Source organism: Plecotus auritus (assembly GCF_963455305.1).
Source record: "Plecotus auritus genome assembly, chromosome: 6".
NCBI classification, from domain to species: Eukaryota; Metazoa; Chordata; class Mammalia; order Chiroptera; family Vespertilionidae; genus Plecotus; species Plecotus auritus.
Genome location: NC_137773.1, coordinates 43,104,952 through 43,131,077, shown reverse-complemented (window position 1 = coordinate 43,131,077; position 26,126 = coordinate 43,104,952). Strand labels below are relative to the sequence as shown.

At 38.9% G+C, this 26,126-nt stretch overlaps 1 protein-coding gene across 1 annotated transcript in view; it reads right to left on the bottom strand.

Annotated features, from left to right (window-relative positions):
* FAT4 (FAT atypical cadherin 4) overlaps positions 1-26,126 on the bottom strand; it is a gene marked incomplete at its 5' end in the record, with an annotated part of 156,664 nt that overhangs the window by 59,965 nt on the left and 70,573 nt on the right. Inside the window, 5 exons of the mRNA XM_080672212.1 lie at positions 508-682; positions 1,577-2,499; positions 9,763-10,113; positions 11,552-11,813; positions 22,729-22,860. Coding sequence (XP_080528338.1) covers positions 508-682; positions 1,577-2,499; positions 9,763-10,113; positions 11,552-11,813; positions 22,729-22,860 — 1,843 coding nt within the window. The remainder of the gene's footprint in view (positions 1-507; positions 683-1,576; positions 2,500-9,762; positions 10,114-11,551; positions 11,814-22,728; positions 22,861-26,126) is intronic.

Genomic DNA, 26,126 nt, shown 5'->3' with positions numbered 1-26,126 from the left:
CAGGAAAGCTAACATACCACTTTACTCTGCTGACTTGATGAGAACCTGGGCTCTCACTGATACTCGTTGGAGCTCTGTGGGGCTTCATCACATGCCTCCTTCAGCTACTTAGAGATGTGCGGAACCTAAGGACCAATTAAATAGAACTCTGCCCCCACTCTCTTATCTCCGTAACCAGTTAGAACCATGTGGCTGCTTTCAAAGCTCCAGGACTTGAAATGCCTCATGGCTCAAGTGGCAGAGTATCCGGGCACTCCCAGCGGCACTCAGCAAGAACACATTTTGTCTTTCAGGAACAGAGCTTTGTTTGTGATGTGCTTAAGCCCTTACCACTTACATTTAATTTCAAAAAGTGATAAATGTGCTGTAAATTGTATAGCTGCAACTGGAGTTCCAAGCATTAGTAAATTTCAACAAATATGAAACATAATGCTAGACACAAATACTTTCTTTTACTCATATTATGAAGAAATTCTTTATACCCAATCAAGGTCAAAACAGACTTACCTGAATCTGTAGCTGTGACCATCAACACAAAGTGCTCCTTGGTCTCACGGTCCAAACTCTGTGTCACTCGCAGTTCCCCGCTATCTGAGAGAGTGAAAGCACTGTCTTCATTACCACCAAACAGGACATAGGAGAGTTTGCTGTTAGAACCTTGGTCATCATCTCTCGCCACCACCTGTAGGAGGGCATAATTCACGCCACGGATGTCAGTAAATCTAACACAATGCACAACACCAAATAAAATGTAGCATTGAAAATAATGAGACAGAATCATATGTACCAGCGACTTTTAACCTTTTTCATCTCATGGCACACATAAACTAATTACTAAAATTATGTGGCACACCAAAAAATACAGTTTTTTACTGATCTGACAAAAAACATAAGTATAATGTTGATTAATTCACATCGGATGCCTATTGCTGTGTTGGCTGTTGTCATTTTTTTTTTTTTTTGACAATCTAAGGGAAATGAGGTCAGTGCCCCTGACTAAATAGTCAGGTACTTCATGTTTTAAAAATTCTTGCCATGACACACCAGTTGAAAATGGCTGATACATACCAATAAGAAAAGGTTTCAAAAATATAGTTTTAAGTTTCAAATAAAAAAATTCAAATGATACAGAGTAGTATGTATTATTGGTGTAAAAACAAGCATAAAATCAATTCATAGCATTTTTGGAAGGCTTTAAAAAAATTTTAACAGCAATTTCATCTCGGTAGTTGGATTTGTAAAGAGGAAAGGGAGAACCATGTTTGCAACCAAGTTTTCAAACTTTTACATCATTGCATTTTCTTACTATGTGCAGATATTCCTGCTGTAGTGAAAATTCAAAGATGCACAAATACCCAAATGTGTACAACATGAATACACATAGAAGAACGGGATTGAAATGTAATATTCAATCTACAAGGAGGTCAGTAGGTATAATTTTCATAAACCTTTCAAGATTTGCTATATCTGCAATTAAGCACTTACGGATGAGAACGAGGAAGAGGGAGGGGTTGTATGAATGTTATAATTAAATTAGATGTCTTATAGAGAACAGTATTTGTTTAAATATACTGACCTGAAGGATTGTTCTGGGTAGTGTCCCTAAATTCTCAGGGACATGTACGGAATATGGAGATAGCTCAAATATGGGGACAAAATCATTACTATCCAACAGCACAATGCTGACCGTGGAGGTATCAGTTCTGGGGGTACTGCCCCGATCTGTTGCCTGAACAGTTAGAGAGTAAGTAGGAGTCTTTTCTCTATCCAGTGGCTTAGCCACAGTGATGGCTCCTGTGACAGAGTCAATCCGAAATTCCTGATTGGCATTGCCATCAACGATGCCATAGCGAACCTGTCCGTTCGTGCCTTCATCTCCATCTGCTGCGTATACTTGTATTATATCTGTTCCCGTGAGTGTGTTTTCATTAATCTCCACTTTATACAAAGCCTGCGCAAAAACAGGGTTGTTATCATTGATGTCAAGCACCATCACCATGACCTCTGTAGACGAGGACAGAGACGGGTGACCCTTGTCTGTGGCCACCACTGTTAGAGTATAATTAGAAACTTCTTCTCTGTCCAGTTCTCCAGTGAGCCTCACTTCCCCATCGATGGTCCCAATGCTGAACTTGTTTCCCAAGGGGTTCAACAGGGTGTACTCAATATAGCTGTTTGGGCCGCTGTCCGGGTCAGTTGCTTGAGCTTTGAAAACAATGGTATCAATGGGCGTGTTCTCTGGAATGTATGTCAATTTAGGGGAAAGAAATGCTGGTGGGTTGTCATTCACATCCAGCAAAATAATGGAGACTTGAGCAGTGCTGGTGAACCTGGAGGCCGGAAGCGGTGGCAGGTCATGCACCTGAACAACCAGGTTGTAAAAGGACTGACTTTCCCGATCCAAAGCTTTGAGGACGGTCAGCACACCATTCTTGTCAACTGTAAACTGCCCGAGGCTGTCACCTGAAGCAATGCTATAAGCCAACTGGGAGTTGATGCCTGAAATGAAAGGGAAAAATTAAATTTTCTTCCATGTGTGCTGATTGCCAACTGAGCTGCACCAAATTTTTTATACTATGAAACTGCATATTTGATATATGATGCCTCCAAACACACCTTATGGATGATTTAGCTGCGGTTAATTTTCTTTGTCAGTAACACATATTGCATAATTCTTTTCCTGTTAACATTTGATCTGAAAAGATGTTTACAACCTGGTGAACAAATGATATATATACTGTTTGCTATTTACTACGGTGTTGAAATGTTAAATTACACAAGTAAAGAGGAAAAAATATTCCAGAGAGTGTATATTTTTCTATACATTTCCTTATTTCTGTCACATAATTCCTGAGGGTTGAACATTAATGGTGTCACACTCTATATTATTAGCACAAAATTTATAACTTCAGTAATTTATGGAGGCCGACACCAATTTTCAGAGGAGGGTAATAAAATTTTCTAATGTATGGCATTAGTCATGGATGCTTTGAGTCTACTTTTACATTTCTTGTCAGACCAATAAATACTTTTTAATTCCTATTAGGCACCTGGCTAATGGCCTTTGTGAAAATAATTCTTTCAAATTTTATTATGTACAATTAATGTGTTTTAAAAATATTATTTAAAGGAAATGTCAGCAGTAAAATTATACATGAAAGGCTACACATATAAATGCTCACACTATTATTGGGCTATATTTACACAGTATTTCATCTATTTTTCCTAGAAACATGTGTTACTTTTTAATTTAAAAATGATAAATACTTTTAACAATAAAGATAAAATTTTAAAAATGATATGTAAATCCTCATTTCAGAAACTGATTGCAGACATTCTTCTAAAAAAGATGATGTGGAGAATGGACCAAGCTCTTGTTTTAGTAAGTCATTGACAGGTAAATAACAGGTAAGCAGTGAAAACAAAATATAAAATTTCCCGACCCAGAGTAGTGTTTTCTTCACTGACCCAGCATGCCTTTTACATTTTCATATTTTATCATAAAGATATTGGGATATTATAGGGTATTAAAAGACTTGCTAAGAAATATATTGTGTACCTACATAACTCGTCCTTAATAAAGATTTTATATTCTGGGATTTTATACCAGGGAAATTTTATTGAGTCAATAAATTGCTTACAAATAGCTCCTACATTTCTGAAATTAATTTCAACTATTCAGGTGTCAGAAATGATATTAACTGTTTGCCAAGAGTCTTCTAGAACAATTTGATCATCCTTTTTCTTTTTTTTTTTCCTTTGAAAAATACTTTCTCAGGATTATATGAATACTTGAGTGACCTTTTTGCCTTTTCTTAAAACTCATCAAGTTGCTCACAAAGGCAAGTTTAGTTGAATAATAGTATTTTTTTCTACCTGGTAGGGTCTGACTATTCTTTGGTAAAAAATGTTAAAATTACTCTTTTCTAGTGATTTTATGGTCTCTATCTAATGTGCTTTGTCTATATATTGATGCAGAGAACAAATATTTATGAAGAAACTTTCAGGCACTGGCTTATTCACAAAAATGTCTAAGATAAACAAGGGTTGAGTAGATCTTTGAAAAGGTAGATTTTCTTTCTCACTGTGAGTTGTGGCTTTTAATCTTTATAGTTTATGACTACTCACAAGTGAACAAAGCAGAGGTTATAAAGTTCAGAACATTTAAAACTCTGAGGACCAGGAAAAATATGAATAAATAAAGCTAATGGAGGCCAGTCAATTCAACAGCAGGAGATAAAGAGAATTTTAAGATCTGAGTAGAACAAGGTCAACAGCTACTTCAACTCCTCAAGTTAGAATTCCACAGGGATGGAGGGAGAAAAGCACCATGATGGAGGGTCCTGTGGGAAGCCACCGCTTGCCAATACTGTCAGTGCACCAAGGAACCAGAAAGCTGATGGACCTTGGGGTTAGCAGGGCTGACGCTAAGAGTGTTGAGATAGTGGTGGCTCAAGGCAATTCCCTAACCTGATAAACCTTTTACTGTTTACCAAACTTTACCTTTGATATGCCTGTATCTGTTTTGCTAAAGGGCAAATGTGTATTCAAGTAAATAAAAAGTGGACCAGGTCAGAGGTCAGTGTGCTCTTCACCAAAGAGATACCCCCTGACCCCCAATGCCTTCTAAATTCATATTTCTTGTATAGCATTTTCATTTGTGTGTCGGCCCCTCCTTCAGATCCTGAACCCCACAATGCAGGTCACGGCAGGGTCCCCCAAAATTACTTTCTAAGGATATATATATGAATAATTAAAGTTAATTTGATTTAATATTAATATGTATTTTTATATATAACACTAGAGGCCCGGTGCACAAAATTTGTGCATGGGGGTTGTGTGTCCCTCATCCCAGCCTGCACTTTCTCCAATCTGGGACCCCTTGAGGGATGTCCGACTGCCCGTTTAGTCCTGACCCTACTGGGATCGGGCCTAAACGGGCAGTCGGACATCCCTCTAACAATCCAGGACTGCTGGCTCCCAACTGCTCACCTGCCTGCCTTCCTGATTGCCCCTAACCACTCTGCCTGCCAGCCTGATCACCCCCTAACCACTCCCCTGCCAGCCTGATTGATGCCTAAATGCTCCCCTGCCAGCCTGTTTGCCCCTAACTGGCCTCCCCTGCAGGCCTGGTCCACCCCAATGCTCTCCCCTGCAGGCCTGGGTCCTCCCCAACTGCCGTTCCCTGAAGGCCCGGTCACCCCCAACTTCCCTCCTCTGCCAGCCTGGTCACCCCTAACTGCCCTCCCCTGCAGGCTTGATTGCCCCCAACTGCCCTCCCTTGCAGGCCTGGTCCCTCCCAACTGCCCTCCCTTGCTGGCCATCTTGTGGTGGCCATCTTGTGTCCACATGGGGGCAGCCATCCTTGACCACACGGGGGCGGCCATCTTGTGTGTTGGAGTGATGGTCAATTTGCATATTACACTTTTATTAGATAGGATAGAGGCCTGGTGTATGGGTGGGGGCCAGCTGGTTTGCCCTGAAGGGTGTCCTGGATCAGGGTGGAGGTTCCCTTGGGGCATGGGGCAGCCTGGGTGAGGCACCTGTGGTGGTTTGCAGGCTGGCCACACCCCCTGGCGACCCAAGCTGAGGCCCTGGTATCTGGGATTTATTTATCTTCTATAATTGAAACTTTGTAGCCTTGAGTGGAGTCTAGGGCTGGCCAGGGTGTGCAGAAAGCTTGGCTTCCTCCATCGCTGGGGAAACCCAAGCCTCCTGCTGGCTCTGTGGCCACAGCCATCTTGGGTGGGTTAATTTGCATACTCGCCCCTGATTGGCTGGTGGGCATGGCTTGTGGGTGTAGCAGAGGTACGGTAAATTTGCATTTTATTCTTTTATTAGATAGGATATGTATATATTTAATATATATTTTAAATCCAATCACTCTCTAAGATAATGTTTTTGCATATCCTATAGCTAAATCTATCAGGGAATACTGAATTCTTATTCTTTGAGAATAAGAATTATATCACAATTATATCAAAAAAAAAAGTTGTGAAAACATCTGGATAAAAATACCAACAAGAAGAGATATAAAATTTAGTTCTATGCAAGCCTATAAAATCTTGCATGCCCAAGATCAAAAGAAATGAAAAATACCAACAAAATGGCACATGGCCACGGAGTGATGGCCTAGCACGTCTACATGAAATAAATCAAGTGGAACGTCCACTGTTTATGCTGCTTCCTTGAGTAAACAACTAAATCACAGAGGCAGCCAGAGAACCTTATACTGAGATTATATAGCCAAGCAGCAAAGAGCAGAACAGCCTCTTTTTTAGGGGAAGAGTTTGGTGGGGGAGTTTGGTGGAGTAAGTTTAACTTTAAATAGAATTATGAAAAAGAAAAATTTGACTACATAGTCAAATTCATCATGACAAACATATTAGGTGATACTATTCAAAATAAACTGTGGACAATTATCATTATCTTTGAGAAAAAAACAGAACGATATAACTACTGCTGCACACGATATGGCAGCACCATCTAAGAAGCAGGTCTCAGCTCCGGGACGGGACCCTCACTGCCTCCATCAGCCCAGGGAAGCCTCTCCATTGACTTCGCTGAAAAGAAGGGCCTTCCACTCCGGAAAAGTCTAAGTGACGCTGGCATGTGCTCTCCATCCACAGAATTCACGTGGACCTATGGAAACTCAAAACTCTCCCTGCACACTTGCAGCATCCGGAAAAGAACTCAGACATTCCTCTCTCTCTGCTCCTTGTATCAAATATTAGAATCATAAAACAGTAAATACATTATTTTAAATTCTATAATTTATCCAAAGCAATGAGACTTGAATCTAGTGGGCTTTTACAGCCCACCAGATCCTCAAATTTAAAACATTCCAAATTTCTAACATTTGTGTTCAATATTCTGAAAATGGTTTAGTTACATGATTCTTTCTGGCAGTTTTATTGTGTATGTGTGGTTGTACTGCATTTGGGGGGATTTTTTATTTTTTATTTCGGTCTCACGAGTAACTTAGTTCCAGAAAATGTAGCACATAACTATAGATATGTAGTTCTGTTGTAAAATGTGCACACTTATTCACAATTTGAAAACCATTCACAGGTCAAATGATCTCCACTGTGTAGCATACATCTAGAGGTGAATTTATTAGGCAATAATTACCATCATTTTATTCTCAAAATAGCCTATGACTCCCCAAGATTTTAAAGACTATAAGATTTATTCCTAAAGTAATAAATAATTATCAAAGCCATCATATTTCCATAAAGCTTCAACTGATAATAGTTTGACTCAAAATAGTATTTTAAACTGTGTGCATGGAAGCCTTGAGATCAGTACATACTCTACTTATCTTGTGAAAACAGTAAAATATTTGCTTTATTTTTATTAAATGATCATGTAACTGAAAATTTTAGGTTAATCTCTTGGAGAATTTAGATAATGATAACAAAATACTTTACATTTATTATCATATAAAATATATTCATCTAAGACGGTGACAATATTACCTCCTGAGGAACATTTTGACAGAGAGTAAGCTGAATTTATAAATTTTAGAAAGTCTAAACAATACTGTTTGCAAAATACTTTGAGGACTATTTAATGTAACTGAGTTGGCAATTTTAAACAAACAAGGTTACTCTTGTACAGTCTTATCATTATCCTTGAAATTCAGAGAGAATAGGAACTGTGTCCTATATTTTAGGTCAAGGTACAGGAAATTACACTGATAAAAGTATTCAAAACTAAAACAATGGGGAAATGTAGCTTGAATTTTTTTTTAATCCAACACAATTAAAGGGGGGTGGAGGGAATCTATGAAAAGCAACTTGAAGTCAATGGTTAATGAATGTCTGTGCGTACATGTGCATGGACTATCCCAGCATATTTTCACAAAGAAAGTTTCTTATTTGTTATTTCCCCAGTTCCCTACATTTCAAGGCATGAGGATAAATGAACTGTATCCCAGAAGAGCACACAATCCTATGAAACAATGGGCCCTCCCTACCCCATAAGAAATAAATCACAAAGAAACATGGCACAAAATTCTTCACTACAGAACAGAATGGGCCAGTCAGTCACAAGGACAAGTAAGAAAATATTCATATCCAGGGAGCAGGTAAACTAATTAAGGCTATAACAGAGAGATCAACTTATAAACTAGAGACTCACCTCACTTGTTTATAAATGTCTATTTGGAGCCGATCCACAGAGTGGGGCTGATGTAAAGGAAGGAAACAGAGTATGCAGTGTTCCTAGGCCAGCACCCGTGCAAACGTAACACTGCACTCGACAAACGTTGGCTATTGTTTGTATTACTAGTAATAGTAGTGGTACTAGTTTTACAGCCACTTCCATCATTTCTTTTTTTTTTTTTTTTTTTTTACTTTCCATCTTTTATTTTCTACCATAGATGGAATCATGTGTCCAATATTAATTGTGCTTAAATAAGAGGAGAAAACTTTAAAAAGGACTTCAAAAATTTTTTAAAGAAAGCATTTTTAATTTTGTGAATTGAAACATATAAAATACATAAAATACTGATACTTTTTACCCCCCACATCTCTATGAGGGACATTTCTAGATACTCCTGAAAGGGAACTAAGTATAGAGCAGAAGGTTGAAACACAGTGATATTCTGCAATTGCATAAATCAAGTTAGGGAGAACCAGGAAATTCTAAATTAAGATTGATATGCCTGTGTCCCTAGGCATATCCTTGGGCTAGGGACCTATTTCCTCTTCAAAGGACCATCCCTTGTTTTCCCTACTGACTGGACATGTAGCTGCATCCAATGCAGGGAAAACAAGGTAGCGACTTTCCCAACAGTTAGTTAGTGACTGATAACCTGCACAATGTTATCACTAACAATAAGTTACCGGATATGTGTCCTTACAAAGCAGGTCTTAGAAGGAAGGCCAGGGGAGTCATATGTTTTTTTTAAAAAGCTTATCAAATGCTTTTGTAATAAATAAAAATCAAATACATGGAAAGCCTAGATTTAATGAAAAAATCTCAACTTGATTTTATAGCCTAAGAGCTCTGAGACTGTCCTTTGAGTCAAAGCATGAAAGCTTGCCAAAATATTATTAGTTAGCAGTTTTCAGTTAGAAATACAAAACTACTCATACATTCCTAAGTATTTTTTGAAGACTTTGGTTTTACTTTTGCTTCCAAATTTTATTCTTTTTACATTAACATAATACTATATGTAAGTAACTATTTTTATTTATCTGACAAAAACCTACCGAAAAGTTGTTTTATGATTTCTACGTTACTAAACTGCAATACTCTCACACTTTTGGGGGGTGTGGGGAAGATAAAGATGATAAAGTTTATAAAGCAATAACAATGCATGCTGCCTATCTATCATAAATAAGAAATTAACTGATAAATTACTTAACTTGTTTCATCCTTTATAGCTAAATTATAGATCTATTTCTTAACTTTGGACATATATTCACAAAATGCAATTTTGTGACAGCTGAACAATGTAAATAAAGATAACATAAATCCGCCGAAACCGGTTTGGCTCAGTGGATAGAGCGTCAGCCTGCGGACTCAAGGGTCCCGGGTTCGATTCCGGTCAAGGGCATGTACCTTGGTTGCGGGCACATCCCCAGTGGGAGGTGTGCAGGAGGCAGCTGATCGATGTTTCTAACTCTCTATCCCTCTCCCTTCCTCTCTGTAAAATATCAATAAAATATATTTATAAAAAAAATAAATAAAGATAACATAAATCCAATAACATTTTTAATAAAGTTTTTTAAGTATATAAAACAAAGTACATACCGTCATCTGCGTCGGTAACATTAAACACAAGAACAGTAGATCCTAGAGGTAGATTCTCCATTAAAGATGTGCTATATGAACTCGAGCTGAAAATAGGTGGGTTGTCATTTACATCTAGTATATTGAAATAAACCCTGATGGTAGTAAATTGTCCCCCACCGTCTTCAGCTCGAACAGTGAGGATATAATATTGCTGTGCTTCATAATCTAATATTCGAGTCAAATTAAAGACTCCAGTAACTGGATTCAGGAAAAATATGCCATCTTCATCATCTTCATTCACACTATATGTAATTTCTCCATTCACACCAGAGTCATCATCTGTAGCTAAAATAGCTGCTACCAAAGAACCTATCAAAAAGAATAAATCAACAGTCCAAATTAATGGGGCATGGATATTACTAAGAGAATACACACACAACACCAAAAAATTATTTGTACAATGGAATATTTTAACTAGAGAATCACTATGAAAACATAATGAACGCAACATTCAGCTGATTTCTATGTTAACACTGATACCAACATTCCCAAATATTAACATATTGAATATTCAATATCCCGTAGATTTTATGTTGCAGTGTAAATATTCTAGGTATTCATGGACACAGACAATAGTGTACTGAAGGCCTGAGAAGGGCAGGTGCAGAATGGAGGGGGGTCAATGGGAAAAAAACAAACAAAGCTGACATCTGTAATACTTTCAACAAAAAGATAAATTTAAAAAAAAAATATTCTGGTACTAATAACATTTCTGACATTATTTTGCTATCTGGCACTACCAATTCATAACCACATCTTGATGAATTTAGGGGACATGAATGGGGGTCATTGCTAGTGTCAGGATTGGGCATTCCAAGAAATAATACAGACTTATGCAAAGGAGGTACCACTTGACAGCTCAGATGGCCATTGCTATAATTAAGCAAGGAATAAATATGATGGGAGTTTCACGAAGAACAGGCTTATCTTGGGGAGTGAGGGGAAAACTGCAGTGAGGCAGTGAAGAGGCTTCTATAAATGCTTCTTTCCTTGTCAAATGAGTTTCCAAAAATATGCTTTATTAGGCAAACACATTCTAAACGTGATTCAGAATAAAATTTCAATTTTAGGTAAGAATTTCCAATAATGGGAATGAAGCAAACACATAGACACTGCATACTCAAACTCAACAATCACAGCATCATATGTTCCAAGAGGCAAGACAATAATTCAGGATTCTTATTCTACTCACATTTATTGAGCACCTGCTACTTCTCAAGCCCCACTTTAGTAAACTCACATATACATTCTAAATTAACCTTCACCGTAATTCTCTTTCCATTTTACAGCAGGAGGAATTGAAGCTTAGAGAAATGAATTAACTTTCCTTGGTCACATAGCTAGTAAGGATTAGAACCACTTTTCACAGGTTTCCTTATGCTTTTTCTTTGCTCTTTCTCTACATAGCAGCATAATCACAATTGACATTTCTAAAGTGGAAAAACAAAATCAAAAGTGCGGTTGCCAGAAAAATGAATAACCCATGTTACAAGTACTTTCAGAAACAGAAATATCTGTAACTAGTAATCAGATGAAGGACTAACCTCACTTGCTCTGAAAAGTCTAGCAATTTGCTTAGGAATTATAGCAAAGATGGCTAATAAAAAAATTGAAAATCCAGCATATATATTTTTATACCTAGTAGCATATGATAAAAACTAGTCACTAATGAAGGGCAGTTAAAACACAGTCCATAACTGGAGTCAAATGTGATCCTTGCAAAATACACCTAAGGGCGTGCCCCTACCTGGGGTTGTGTCTTCTGGGATGTCGAAAGAGTACACAGGCCTGGAGAACTTGGGCGAGTGGTCATTCACATCACTGACAGTGATGTTGATTCTCATATCTGAGGACTGGAGACCGTCATCTGCACGGACCAGCAAGGAGTATTTGGAACGGCGTTCTCTGTCCAACCTCTTGGTCGCTATCAGGTCTCCGGATTCAGGGTCAATGCGGAAACTGTCATCAGCTCCACTAATGATGGTGTATGTGACGAGAGCATTTGCACCCTAAGAAAGAAAGACCAGCATCTGAACTGTCAGAAGTGGAACAGTTAGGGCACCACTCATAAGGCTGAATATGTATTTGACAGTGAGAGGCTCTGGACTTAATTTCATAGGATGCTATAAGGTTTTAAAAGGTACAGGCTAGTGTAGTAGGTTACCTAGCCAGCCTTTCACCATTCACTTCATTAAGTAATACAGAAAATCTCAACCTTCAGGATTAGTTATATTTTTTAATTCATAAAATATACACATGGGAAGGAGTAAAGCTGTTACTGTAGATGGTGTGCTAAAGGCTTGCCCTTTGCCAGGCCCTGTTACAACGCTACAAGGTATGAGTTCTCAAAGGAAGACGCGGGGTTCCGAGACGCGAGCTAACTTACACATTGTCCCACGTAAGTGCCAGTGAGGATTTCAAACCCAAGTCTGCCTGACCTAGCTCTGTGTTCCTTCTCATTCAGCAGGAAAAGGTATCTAAACAAGGCAAAGGCTAAATGGAAGAGGCTCGCAAAAAGCACCATCAGAACCAAAGAGAATAGAAATTATTTTGAGTGGATTTATTAGGAAAGATATAATGGAGAATGTGCAGAGCTGGACTGGATTTTGAAGAAATGTGGGGTTTTTTTTAAAGCAAAGAACATGAGAAAATGTTTGAGTATGAGCAAAAGCACAAAGGGAAGAAGGACGTGCTTGGCAGAGTCACCAATGAGCAGGTTAGTTGTATGGAAAACGTGAATGTAGAACAAAAGAAGAAAGTGGAGCTAAAACACTAGGTTATGGGTCTATGTTGGAGAATCACAATCATAGCACACATTAGCTTGAATTCTATGGCCAAGAAACCACTGAGCTTATTTGAGTTGGAAACACTCTTTAAGGCTATTGATAGAGTAGAACGGACAAGAGTTGGGGGAGGCCAAGAAGGGAGCTAGTGAGGAGTTTGAGCCTTAAAGACTGGAGCTTCGTTTCCTCAAGACAAAACTGTGTGCACTCTGTATTCTTTGCAGGTTCCAAGTCCACTTTCTGTAAAATGAAAGCAGGGATGATTTCTTGGGTTCTCCCAAGTTTTTGAACCCTGGCCCTCAGAAACTTTAAAGTATGAACTAGGAAGTTGGCAGAAGGAATGGAAAGTTGAGAAAAAGAGCACATTCATTAAGTGTTTATTACGTGCTAAGCACTGCTCTGAGCATATCACTTCATGGGCACTAAATGACTTAATCCTTAAAGGCAATCCCCTTAGATATGGACTATTATTGTCCCCATTTTGATGATAAAGAATCTGAGACAGGAATTTAAACCCTGGCCTCTTGCTCTAGAACTCAGACTCTAAATCGTCACGTGGCATAATACACACGACAAATCAGTGATTCTGATAGGTTATTGGATATAGAAATAACAGTAACAATACTCTCATTTGTGCAGCATTCCCATAGTCTCATGTCCTTCTTTTAACAAGGTTATGTGATGGGTACAATTGAAAGCAAAGAGAAATATCAGATTACTTTAGCTAGGAATTAAAAGACTACTCTTGCTAAGGACACTTCAGGATAAGATCTGCTTTGATGCAGGAGAAATTATGCAGTGATATATGGCATGTTAAGAGATTGAAGGACAGTGTCATAGAAATGGTTATGTGGCAATCAAAGAGTTGAGAAAAGGTTTGCAAAAATATCTGCAGGTCGATATGCGTACATGACAGTGAAAGTCACAGATCTGTTGAGAATTTAATTAGGTTAGATAAAGGAACAGCAGTGTAAGGACTAAATATAAACAGCTGTGTAAGGTCGTTTTAAGAGTGGAAAGAAGGAACAGACATATATGTATATAAAACACGTAGACACAGACAACAGTGTGGTGCTAGCCAGAGGGAAAGGGGGCAGGGGAGGTGGAAGAGGGCAAAGGGGGGCAGGTAAACGGGGACAGAAAGAGATTTTACTTTGGGTGATGGGCACACAATGCAGTATGCAGATGTTTTGTTGAGTTGTACACTTGAACCTTTCCACAGATTAACCTGTTTAACCTATTAAACAATGTCATCCCAATAAATTCAATTTAAAAAAAAATAAAAAGAGTGGGAAGAAGGAGAAGCAGCAAGGTTGAGGAAGGAGGGAGGGACCCAGGAGTAAACCCAGAGGAACAGCCTGCCACAGAGGTTAAAGTAAGGTTTCAAGAAAGAGTAGGTTTAACAAAGTCAAAATAAAGAAATTAAGGAGAATTAAAGTTAAAGCACCCATCTAGATTTGATGATAGAAGACGCTAACTCCACAGCATTTTAAAATCTGTTTTAAACTTATCTGTATATTGTTGAAATTATAAACAGGTTGACTTAGATCTTTTAAATCATGTATAATGTAATTGAAATACTGAGTTAAATAGCCTACACTGTACTGGTTGAGATGTGATGCTCTGGAGCTGGTTTTCGGGTGGAATCTCTGTTCCACTACTTACCAGTTGTGTGTCATTGGGCCACTACTGTCTAACCTCTTTGAGCCTGTTTCTTTGCCTGAACTATCGGGATGATAATATTCCCTGCCACACCCTGTAGGGCTGTTGTGAGAACTGAGTTAATGCATGTGAAGAATGGAGAATAATCTTTGAGAAACAGCTAAGGATATGACAATGTTAATTACATTTATTCCTATTTTTAATATTTTCTTATAAGTAAACTAGAGGCCCAGTGCATGAAATTCATGCATGGGGGGGGGGGGGTCCCCCTCAGCCCAGCCTGCACCCTCTCCAATCCGGGACCCGTTGAGGGATGTCCGACTGCCGGTTTAGGCCCAATCCCTGGGATTGGGCCTAAACCGGCAGTCGGACATCCCTCTCACAATCCTGGACCACTGGCTCCTAACTGCTCACTGCCTGCCTGCCTGATCACCCCTGACTGCCCCCCGCCCCGCCAGCCTGATCATCCCTAACTTCCCCCAACTGCCCCCCCTGCTGGCCTGGTTGTCCCCAACTGCCCCCCCACTGGCCTGGTTGCCCCCCTGCTGGACTGGTCACTCTCAACTGCCCCCCCGCCCCCCGCCGGCCTGGTTGCCCCACAGAGCCTGCTGTTTGGTCGTTACTGTGACAGTGTCCTGGACAATTTGCATATTCCTCTATTATTAGTATAGATATAGTGTGTCAAGTATATTTAATGACTAAAATGTCTGCAAATGAGTAAATCAAACTACAATTGGGTTGCTATATATCCCAAGAAAAATATGTTTCCTGGTTTCCTATTCTACACAAATATTAAGTCTTGACATTGAGGTATAAGTAATGTTAAAACTGTTGACTTCAAAAATTACATTTTGATTTAAATATACTGACATGAGACAAATATATCCTTTGCTGTTGTTAACCACTAGAAATTTATTTATTATATAGGCAGCTAAAAACTCTTGAGAAAGATGTTAGGAAGGACACACATTCAGGGTGTGTAGGAATAGAGAAGGCTGATGTGACAAGAGATGACAACAATCACAGTTTCTCTACATTTGTCCCATCAGAATTAAATATGTTTTATCCTTCACAGTCAGCAGATACATAAGATGACAATTTCTAACAGTTGCAGGCAAAAACACTCTTTCAAAGTGTATGTGTAGTGGCATTTGCTATATTTTGTACTGCATTCCCCAAGCCAATCTTAACATTTTGTAAATTGAATGCCTAAACGCACATTTTAATTTAGAAACTGCTGGGTTTAACATATTGCCTACATTTATCTTGTATATTCAGGTGTACATGGAGTACCTATCGTATTTATTGTAACTGTACCATCTTAACAGAAACATTCAATAAGATTTTGAGTCTTCTAATCTGACCACATTCGGCTCTATATTTCACAAGGAATTTCGTTATTCTAGTACAGCAGTCCAGGTAGGAAAAGAGCTATTTTCAGTTCCCACTTCTTGAAATGGTATTTGGAAATTAAGGGAAAGCAAAGAAACAAACACATTAAAAGCTATTACACAAATGGCCTAAAATTTAGAAATGTTCTGTCTCCTAAAGTTATGATGATTCTTCTGAACTGAAGCAAAGGTATCAGACTCTATTGATGAAACAATCTTTTTTTTCCTACTCAAAATCAGAAGATATGGTGAATTAATAGTTCTAGTGAATATCTGAAGATGTCTGGCCAAGAGTCATGATTTAATTAGGTCTTTTGAAAAGCCTATTTATTTACTTAATATCCAAAATATGCAGTATCAGCAATACCACAAGAAACAAATATCATATTTCAGCTATAGCATAGTGGAAATAATGCTGTTTAAAAATATTATACTCTCCTGAGGAACCTCAGAGACAAAAGCACGTGAAAGGAATTCTGAAAGTAAATAGCTATAAATTGCAAATGCATTTTACATCCTCAAGTAGTTTCAAAAACAAGTATGGCACCATGAAACAAAGCTTGAGTATCCTTGCCCACTACAGGCATAATAATTCTGTTTATGGAAGGAAACGGGAGACTCAAAAAGTCACGTGCTTCTGAAAGATGTGTATCTTGATTCAGCACATGTTTCAAATGATATTTAAATTAAGTTTAACATGTACATGTTGCTTTCTAAAACTGAATCCTTGACCCAAGCATTATTCTCCAGTGCCCGACTAGAGTTTCTCTAACATACTAGTACAGTACTTTTATGTTCGATTTCATTATTAAGAAAAAGTGTACAAATAACAAAAAAATATATCGAAACAATTTGCTGATGACCTACATAATCTTAGTGTTTTAAAGAATTCCATTAATCTCTCAAAATCAATCCACCATCTGGGTAGTTGTGTAACAATTTAATGCTGATGTGAAAAGTGCTATAAATGGAGCCATTGCAAAAGGGTGTCGGAGTTGCCATCCCAGAGAAACTGCCTTGCACGTCTTACTCCGGGAACATTTGGGATGTTTGAACCAGCAAAGTAACCTTGGATGGGCGAAACCAACACTGTCTTACAAACTGTTACAAAGCCACCAGGATAGTAGACCTGCTGCCCACAAGGACCGATGTTCTGGACATTCTTTACACTCCATCACCAGCCATGTATAGCTAACGGGTAACCTAGCCTATTAGCAACAACAGAAATTCCTCTCTTCTATTCAGGTAATTATTTCCCTTTCTTTACTCATTAAAACTCCTTGCCTTCACTCCATGATCAGAACATAATTTGGGTTTCTGCCTGCATCTGTATTCCCGGATTGCTTTATTTACTAACTTATTTATTTATTTATATCTCAAAGGCTTGTAGCATCTCACTTTGGCTTTTTATTTTCAGGTTAACATTGACCCCAGACTCCAGCCCTCACTAATACTCCTGCAGATATACAATTCATGGGGAACTTTTACTTGCAAGTCCTTACAGAAATGGGAAGATTTAACTAGAAGTGGTATCAACTGATGATGTCTAAAATGGAACTCTTTTGACACCTAAATTAAATTGCTTTTGCATGCACCATAGAGGAAATAAATGCTAGCTCTAAAATCAAACCAAATGAATGAGAGGCTTACCTCAACTGGTAAGTAGAAGCCCTTGAAATGGAGCACAGAGAGCCTTTCTTCTGCCCAGAAGTTAGTAAGAAAATTTTAGAGACTGTCTCTGAACTTAAGTAGGTTTCTGAAGCTGCTCAGTGTCCATACCCCATTTTTACCTCTTTCTCCAACAGCCGCTGCACCCTTTACTTCCTTGTCCAGACTTATTCTCCTTTCTTCCTCCTCCTTCTCTCTCTCTCTCTCCTACACCATAGCTCCTTACTGACCTAGGGGCCCTCAGAATAGAAAACCAGACCAAGATAGACTAAGAAAAACAAACACAGATTCTGGCAGCTGCCTTTGGGGAAAAGCCAGTCTCAGGCAAAGGGGAGCCAGTGAATGTGTCCATCCCTTGGACTAGAACAGAATTAAGGAATCTACCTAGATTTCCTTGACTCTCTCTCCAGCACCCTGATGGGTATGCAAAGGAATTTAACTGTTAGAGGACATACGATCCTGGCTATTCCGACCTATTCCAGTGAATACACCTACTGGTTTCTGAGGGGTTTCTAGTGTTCGCTGGGAAACTCTGATAGAGGACTTTTTAAAACAGAGAGAGAGAGAGAGAGAGAGAGAGAGAGAGAGAGAGAGAGAGAGAGAGAGAGAGAAAGAGACCAGGAAAATGCAGGGAATTAGATCATAAGCTTTACCAAGTCAGACCTGAGATTTTTCCCCAGAAAATGGACTGGACCAAGATCCGTCAATTTATGTTTCTTTGAATGTTTCAAAAAAGCTTTCAAACCTTACCCAGTCTGTCTCCAGACAGTTTTAAGGATCATACAAATGACCCCTTATGAAATTTGGCATTTTGGGAAGGATTAAATGAAGAGTTTATAACTCTGATTAAACAACATAAATTAAACTAACCAGCCATGTGTACCATGAACTGGCGATTCTGGCTGATCAACTAAAATTATTCAAAAGAGAGAAAAAGACGAAGCTGCCAAATCATGAACTTACAGCTCCAGCAATTAAGCAATGAGGTCAGACCTCCCCAAGGTCTCTTAGACAAGGGGAGAGAGAAGTCTGTTCTTACTTTAAAAAGTCAAGTCACCTTAAGAAGGAGATTTGAGAAACTAAAATGGGATTTAGAAAAAGAAAAGAAACAGAAGCAAGCATAGGGCTGCTCCAAGGACAATGAGGGGGCATTTCCCCTTCTCCTTACTAATACTTTAAGCGAAACTTAAATTACCATAAAAGGGGGAATTACTAGGGCCCTTGCACATACTGGTGCTACTTCATCTCTTCTTAACCACACCCAACTTAGTTGGCCGCTCCCTCAGAGTAAAGCTTCAGAAATATCTAATCTACCAATGTCTGTCTTGTTGTTTTAATCCTCACACGAGGATATTTTTCCATTGAGTTTTAGAGAGAGTAGAAGAGAGAAGCTGAAGACAGAAAGAAGTATCGATGTGAGAGAAACACATCGACTGGTTGCCTCCTGCACCAGGGCCCAGGCCAGGGAGGAGCCCTGCAATCGAGGAATCAAACCAGACCCTTTGGTCCACAGGCCAATGCTCTATCCACTGAGCAAAACCGGCTAGGCCCTAGCCGCTAGGGCAACCAATGTCTGTTTTTTAATCAGAACCTGTTCCCTGATAACTAGGGAATGATGTGGGCAACTTATATTTTTACTAGTCCAATCTACCCCAATTCACCAGATAGGGTGAGACTTTCTTGAAACCACTAACACCCACATATCCTTTTCCCTGAAGGGTGAAATGTATTTAGAACTAAATGAATCAGATTCTAAAGCAGTGGGAAAATAATAATTTTTAAAGGAACCTCCGCAAGAAGAAACTAATCTTGAGACTGACTGAATGTTTGTTGCAGGATGTTACAATCCAACTCAGGACCTTTTCCAGTACAGATATTGGCAAAACTAATTTAGCCACTACAGTATTTTGATCCTACCTAATATTCACCAATATCCTTTAAGACCTGATGCACAAGCTGGAACTAAGCCCATTATGTAAGGTCACTTTAAAGGGGGGCTTATAATTCCATACACAAGCACCTAGAATTCTCTTGTCCTCCCCGTAAAGAAACCCAATGGGAAATGGTGGATATTTGCACAGGATCTCAGAGCTATAAATAAAACAGTTATTCACAGAAACCCCATGGCTCCAAATCCACGTACCCTATTATCAGCTATCCTCGTGGACTGCTAGTATTTTTCAGTGATAGATTTATGTAGTGTCTTTTTCAGTATTCCTGGTTTATTTTTATTTTTATTTTTTTTTTAAAAAATACCTTTGTTTTCACCTGGGAAGAAGGGAGTTTACTGGGACAGTCATGCCGAGGGATATATGAAATTCCCACTTATTTCTCTCAGATATTAAAGGTTGATTTGAATGATATTGAATTTCCCAGAAATTCCACTCTAATCCAATATGTGGATGATTTACTTTTATACCCTAGGACATATTAGATTCCCAAGAGGATGAAATTTACCTTTTACAACAGCTAGCCATAAAAGGGATATGGGGTCCCAAAGGGCAAACTTCGATTCTGTTTACCTCAAGTAAATACCTTGGTTATCTAATATCTAAAGATGGGCTACGAATTAACCCTGAGCGACTCAGAGGAATATCCTTTACTCTTCTAAAAACAAACAAACAAACAAAATAGCTTATTCTGTATTAGACTAGACAGTGTCACGATTAGAGTCCAAATTTTTCATTAATAGCTCAACCTCTATATGTCTGATTAAAATCAGATTGACCTGACCCATCCAAGTAAAAGCTCCGAAGAAAGAATTATTTGAAGATCCTGCTCTGAGACACCATATTTATAATACTTTTTAATATATGAAAATAAAGGAAATGCTTTGGCAGTTTTAACTCAACAACAGAGATCATCTGTAAGAGGAGAGGGGGGTTGCATGAAAAAGGTGAAGGGATTAAGCAAGAAAACCCAAAAACCTTACAGACACAGACACAGTATGGCGATTACCAGAGGGAAGGGAGGTGAGAGGAGGCAGAAGAGGACATAGGGGTATAAATGATGATGGAAGGAGACTTGACTTGGGGTGGTGAACACAGAATACAATGTACAGATGATGTGTTATAGAATTGTACCCCTGAGACCCATATAACTCTATTAACCAATGTCACCCCAATAAATTCAATAAAAATTTAAAAGGGACCTATAGGATATTAGAGTCAGTAGCCAAGGGGTTCCCATCCTGCCTGGTGGCTACCTCTGCTACTGACGTGTTATGCAAACAAACAGAGGCGGTAGTTATGGGCTCTCTTTTATTTAAATTCCTCATTCTGCTGCATCTGCACTGCACACTCATCACACGCAATATTCCTGTCCGTGGACTGGCTTCTTATGAAGTACTCTTGCTTTCTGTGCCTAATATTACCTTAATTCAATATAGCAGTCTTAACCCAGCAACATTTCTACCTTCTCTGCGGGATGAAGACATCCACGATTGTGTTTTACTAACTGGCCACCTTCTTGTTCCTAGGAAGGATTTATTGGAAACTCCTGTTGATCATGCTGACTTAATTTGGCTTACAGATGGATCTTATCTGAATGATGAACAGGGACATTACTGAGCTGGATATGCAATAATGTCCATGGTGGACATAATTGAAGATTCTTATTTACTTGCATAAGATCTGCCCAGTGAGCTGAATTAACTGCTCTAACTTGAACTTGTCAATTGGCCAAAGATCAAATAGCCAATATTGACACTCCCCTAAATGCACAGCCTTTAAATCCCCTGAAAACGAAGGTTCCCAGCATGTTCTCCCTCCAGGGAGCATGCCCATGCCATTCCCCCCCCCCCCCTCTTCTTCTCCTTCCCCCATAGGCATACTTCTCCTAAACTCCAAGGGATCACACAAGACTTGCAACCGAGGGAGCAATGGGCAGCTGCGGCTCCCCCTGAGCTAACCTGTCTCCAAGGCCCCACTTTCTCTGACTTCCCAGTGAGCCAAAGCAGTTCAGCCTAGGATCCCCTGTTGCTTCTTTATGCCATTCCTTGTTTCATTCTCCTAAGTGTATTCTTGCTTTAGTCAATAAATTTTTCAGTCAATAAAACCAAGTTTTCCAATACTTCTGGAGTTTAGCTTAAGCCTTAAGGTAAGAAGGTTAAATTCTCTATGCGCGTTGGGCTTAGTTTAAAGAGAAAGGGGATATTAGTGTCTGGACAGGTGACTCCTCTTTCTCAAACACCATAACCTGAATTAACCCTTTACCTAGCAAGAAGGAGAAAACAGGCCATGGACTTCCTTCATGGGGAAAAATATAAATTACAAATTATATAAGTTTCTATGACATTTGAGCATGATGATTACATAGTTAAACTTAAGATATAAATATAGAAGATGGCAATCTAAGTTATGCCCCCAAATTTCACATTCACCACTAGGCAAGAAATTTCTGTTTATTAACAAAATTGAAAAAGTCATTAGGTTGACTAGATAATTTCCTTAATATATAAGGCTATTACTGAATTATATATTTTGTTTTACAAATATGTACATTAAATAAAAATTATAAAATAGCCCTAACATTTTAAAATTTGAAATAATTTGCTTTGTTTTAAATCCTCACCCAAGGACATGTTTTTATTGATTCTTTTATTGTTTCTAACCTGAAACCTAGGTATGTGTCCTGACCAGGAATGGAATCTGCAACCTTTTGGTGTACAGGACAATACTCCAACTAACTGAACCACCTGGCCAGGGTGATAATTTGCTTTTTTTAGCTATAATAATAAAAGCAAATATGCAAATAACATGCAAATCAACCAAAAAACCGAACAGCAGAACGACCATCGGATGACTGTCCAGAAGACCATGCTATGACACACACTGGTGCCAGCCAGCCAAGGCGGGTGTGATGCTGTTGATCGGGGGGCCCCTCCATCACCCCATGATCACCCCTGCAAAGGGAGGCCCAGGCCACCCAGCTGGTGGCGCTGTGGCGGGTGGGCGGGGCCTCTCTCTGCGAGGGTGACTGGTCATGGGGCTTCCAGACTGCGAGAGGGCACAGGCTGGGCTGCAGGACCCCCTCCCTCCCGAGTGCACAAATTTTGTGCACCGGGCCTCTAGTATTAAAAATAAAAACCAAGCCTTAGCTGCTATAAGATAGCAAATTGAAATAATAAAAACATAAAATGGGTATATTTTTATTACTAAGAATTAAAATAATTTGGCTAAGAAATCTAAAATGCAACTAGAAATGGAGTTGTGAATTGCTGATCTAAGGAAAATTACCTCTCCATAATCTCTAGATTTGCATTCTTTTAATACATTTCAACAATCAATGTTCTCTTTGGAAAAGAACACACACTGCTTAGCCTTAGTTATTGGGTAATAAAAGTTGTCAACATGTAGCAGAAATTGGATAGATCAGTGGAATACTAGGTTTCAAAAATTCAGACACAGGCTCTGAGGTACCTCGTCAGCATCCATGGCTGTGAGCTGCATAATCTTAGAGCCATCTCCGATGTTCTCCTCCACGGTGAGATCCAGCATGTCCGTTGGAAACACGGGTGGATTGTCATTGATATCCTGAAGTGTTATTTCTACCTACAAGGAGAGAATGGAACGTGTGAATGATCTACATGTCTGCAAGATACAAATGCAAATGTATACGAGAGACAATCAGGCCTTCCAGAAAAGAACAAGGACCTTCATAAACAACATCCAAACAACAGAAAATAGCCCAGAGGAAGTTGTGAACTCCTTATAGAGTAAATATAAATCCAAGTAAAAATTATTTGACTTGTTGATAGTAACTGATTTTAAATGGTCACCTTGGTGTTTATACTAAAAAAGGTCCACCAATCAACTGTCATTTAATCCCCAGATTTGTGCACCAGTGTGTATGTCACCCAACCAGTAAATGTCACTTGTCACACAGATGAGGTGGTGTACAATTTCCTCTTGAAATGTTTACAGATTGGCAACTAATGTCTGGGGGAAATAAAGAAGCTCCCATTTCGTTTTAAGAAACACTCAGCATTTTCCCTTTTAAAGTCAACCTTCAACCTGTGGGGGAAGGAAAAACACACCCATCTTCTTTTCTATTTTCACTCCTATCAGCACGTCTTAATGTGACGAAAGCTAAGCAAGCATTCCTTTCAGATGTCCTGTTTATATAGATTGCAAATATTATAGCTCTGTTTGAAAGATCTTAGGCATTCATTTGTTTGTTTCCCTACCTAAGAAAAATTGTTTGGAAGGATTTGTGAAGTCCATATAATAACTTCAAACCATGTGTTTCCTCTTCTGAACTAGGTGCTAAAAGCTGAATATCTGATAAGAAAAGAGAAGACAGCTGCTAATAAAACTGAAAGTTTTCCCAATTGGGTCACAAAATTAAGTCATGATGAAAAATCTACCCATCCATTTAGCTGGGATATAACCAAGACATTTTTCTCAGAGGATGAAATGTCATCTTTTATAGTTATATTGTAAAAACTCCACCAGATCCAAGAGTGATGAGGATGAATTTGAGCAAAGAGGAGAGAGCAAAAGGATTCTGATTTCTCCTTTCCCAAGAGGAGGGCAGGGCGGGGCTGGGGGGCGGGGAGGGCAGGCACGGGGGAGATGAAGGAAGAAGCAACAGCTAAGATTCTCATTATTTTGTGTCAGGGAATGAGTGGGAAATACAAGAGAGCAAGACATGTGAATGGATGAGCAATTGACAAAAATAAAAAAACCAGAAAACAATATACAAAGTTAAGTACTAAATAATTACTGTGATTTTAGGTCCACCTTTAAATAGGAGAGTTTGGATCATAACCAATGACTCAGATTAGTCTAGGGCACTGGTCAGCAAACTCATTAGTCAACAGAGCCAAATATCAACAGTACAACGATTGAAATTTCTTCTGAGAGCCCAATTTTTTAAACTTAAACTTCTTCTAACGCCACTTCTTCAAAATAGACTCACCCAGGCCATGGTATTTTGTGCAAGAGCCACACTCAAGGGGCCAAAGAGCCGCATGTGGCTCGCGAGCCGCAGTTTGCCGACCACGGGTTTAGGGGATGGTTACACAGGCAGGCTCAGCAGGTAGGCACCTACCCGTCTGGTTTCAGCTAGCACCATTCTCTACCACTTCCTTTAAGGAAAGGTCCAGGATGGCCACCATTGAAGCCTATAAGGAGTGTGTCCAGCTTCTTTGCATGGTTGTAAATAGCAGGAGGTTTTGCTGGCTCTGCGACTTACTAGTATTATCTGGGTAAACTTGAGCACTTAATTTCTTTTTTTAAAAAAATATGTTTTTATTTATTTCAGAGGGAGGAAGGGAGAGGGAGAACGTGATAGAAACATCAATGAGAGAGAATCATTGATTGGCTGCCTCCTGCATGCCCCCTGCTGGGAATTGAGCCCACAACCCAGGCATGTAATCTGACTGGGAATTGAACTGTGACCTCCTGGTTCATAGTACGATGCTCAACCACTGAGTCACACTGGCCCGGGGAGCACTTAATTTCTTAACCTCATTCTCTTCTTCTTCATATTGGGATAATAAGAGCACTTTATGAAGACTAGATTTTGATGATGCCAGAAAAATGCTTAGCACAGAGGGAAGTGTTTGAGGATTTTCTATGCATATATGGGTCCCCCACACATTGGATAATCTTTGAACTGCCTTACATCTTGCCCTTGGCAATTACCAGCCTGAAAATTCTAGATCTTAACATGTGCTTGGCCCACTCTTGGGTCTATCCATTACAATGCTCTCTTTGAACTAAGACTGGTATGATTTATTTTGAAACATTATCATATAAAACACAGGAATCAAATGCTGAAAGTTTAAAGAAGGTATCTAGAAACAAAAATTAAGACATCATTTTTAAAAATTCCTTTCTTTCTGTATAAATTAGATCGCCTTAAATAATAGACACTCGCTATTATTGGTTTATTTTAAAAATGCCAAAATTTTAGGAAACTCTTTCCCCCTCCCCACATGGGAGTCTGTGCTCATTTCTCAATAAATTTTCACCTTGTGCTATAAAAATAAATAAATAAATAAAATGCCAAAATTTTAAACTATTCTACAATATTATTCCTAATACACTAAAAAAATGTGTATGTTGAAAAATACATTCCATTCTTTTAAAATATAAACCAGAAAACACTGCTTAGCTTTCAGTGCTAGCATTGCCCCTTCAGTGTGTAATATTTATCTTTACATTTGTTTAGAACTGAAATAAGTAAAATAATTGCATTTAAATTTTCATTTTGGGAAAAAAAAAATCACATTGTGAATTCAGAAGCTCCCTTTCACAAATGGTTGTATTTAAATAAAAGTAAAGCAAATAAAAACTGCCAACAGTTTCCATAATTTAAGTCCAGTGGGAATTTTCAAAGTATCAATTCTGAAAGTTTGTGAAAATTGACCCTCCAAACTGGAAGAAAGCTTACACCAGGAAGATAAGGCATGTGCATATTTTATGCCTGCCTATCAAACGTTGACCTTGTGCCCTTCAGGAGGCACATATGTAGTTTCACCAGCTACAATTACACTGGCAGTTGGTAACTGGCAGTTGGTAGCTTTGTGGTTGACTTATTTATAACAAAAACATCAATTGCAGCTAATGGTTGAGCCACAGATATTGCCCATGGCCATCACCTCTGTCACCATTTAGGGACCTTCAGTATAATGTCTTTCTTGGCTGAGACAACTGATCTCTAGCAAATGAAACCCTGGTGAATGAAGAATCATATTTAGACACAAACATGGTTGAAATTAAGGAGGCTAGTGAGCAATTAATTTAAAAATGGTCTGTGAGGAAGAACCAACATGGTGGCATAGGCAAATGCCTGTACTTGCCGCATACCA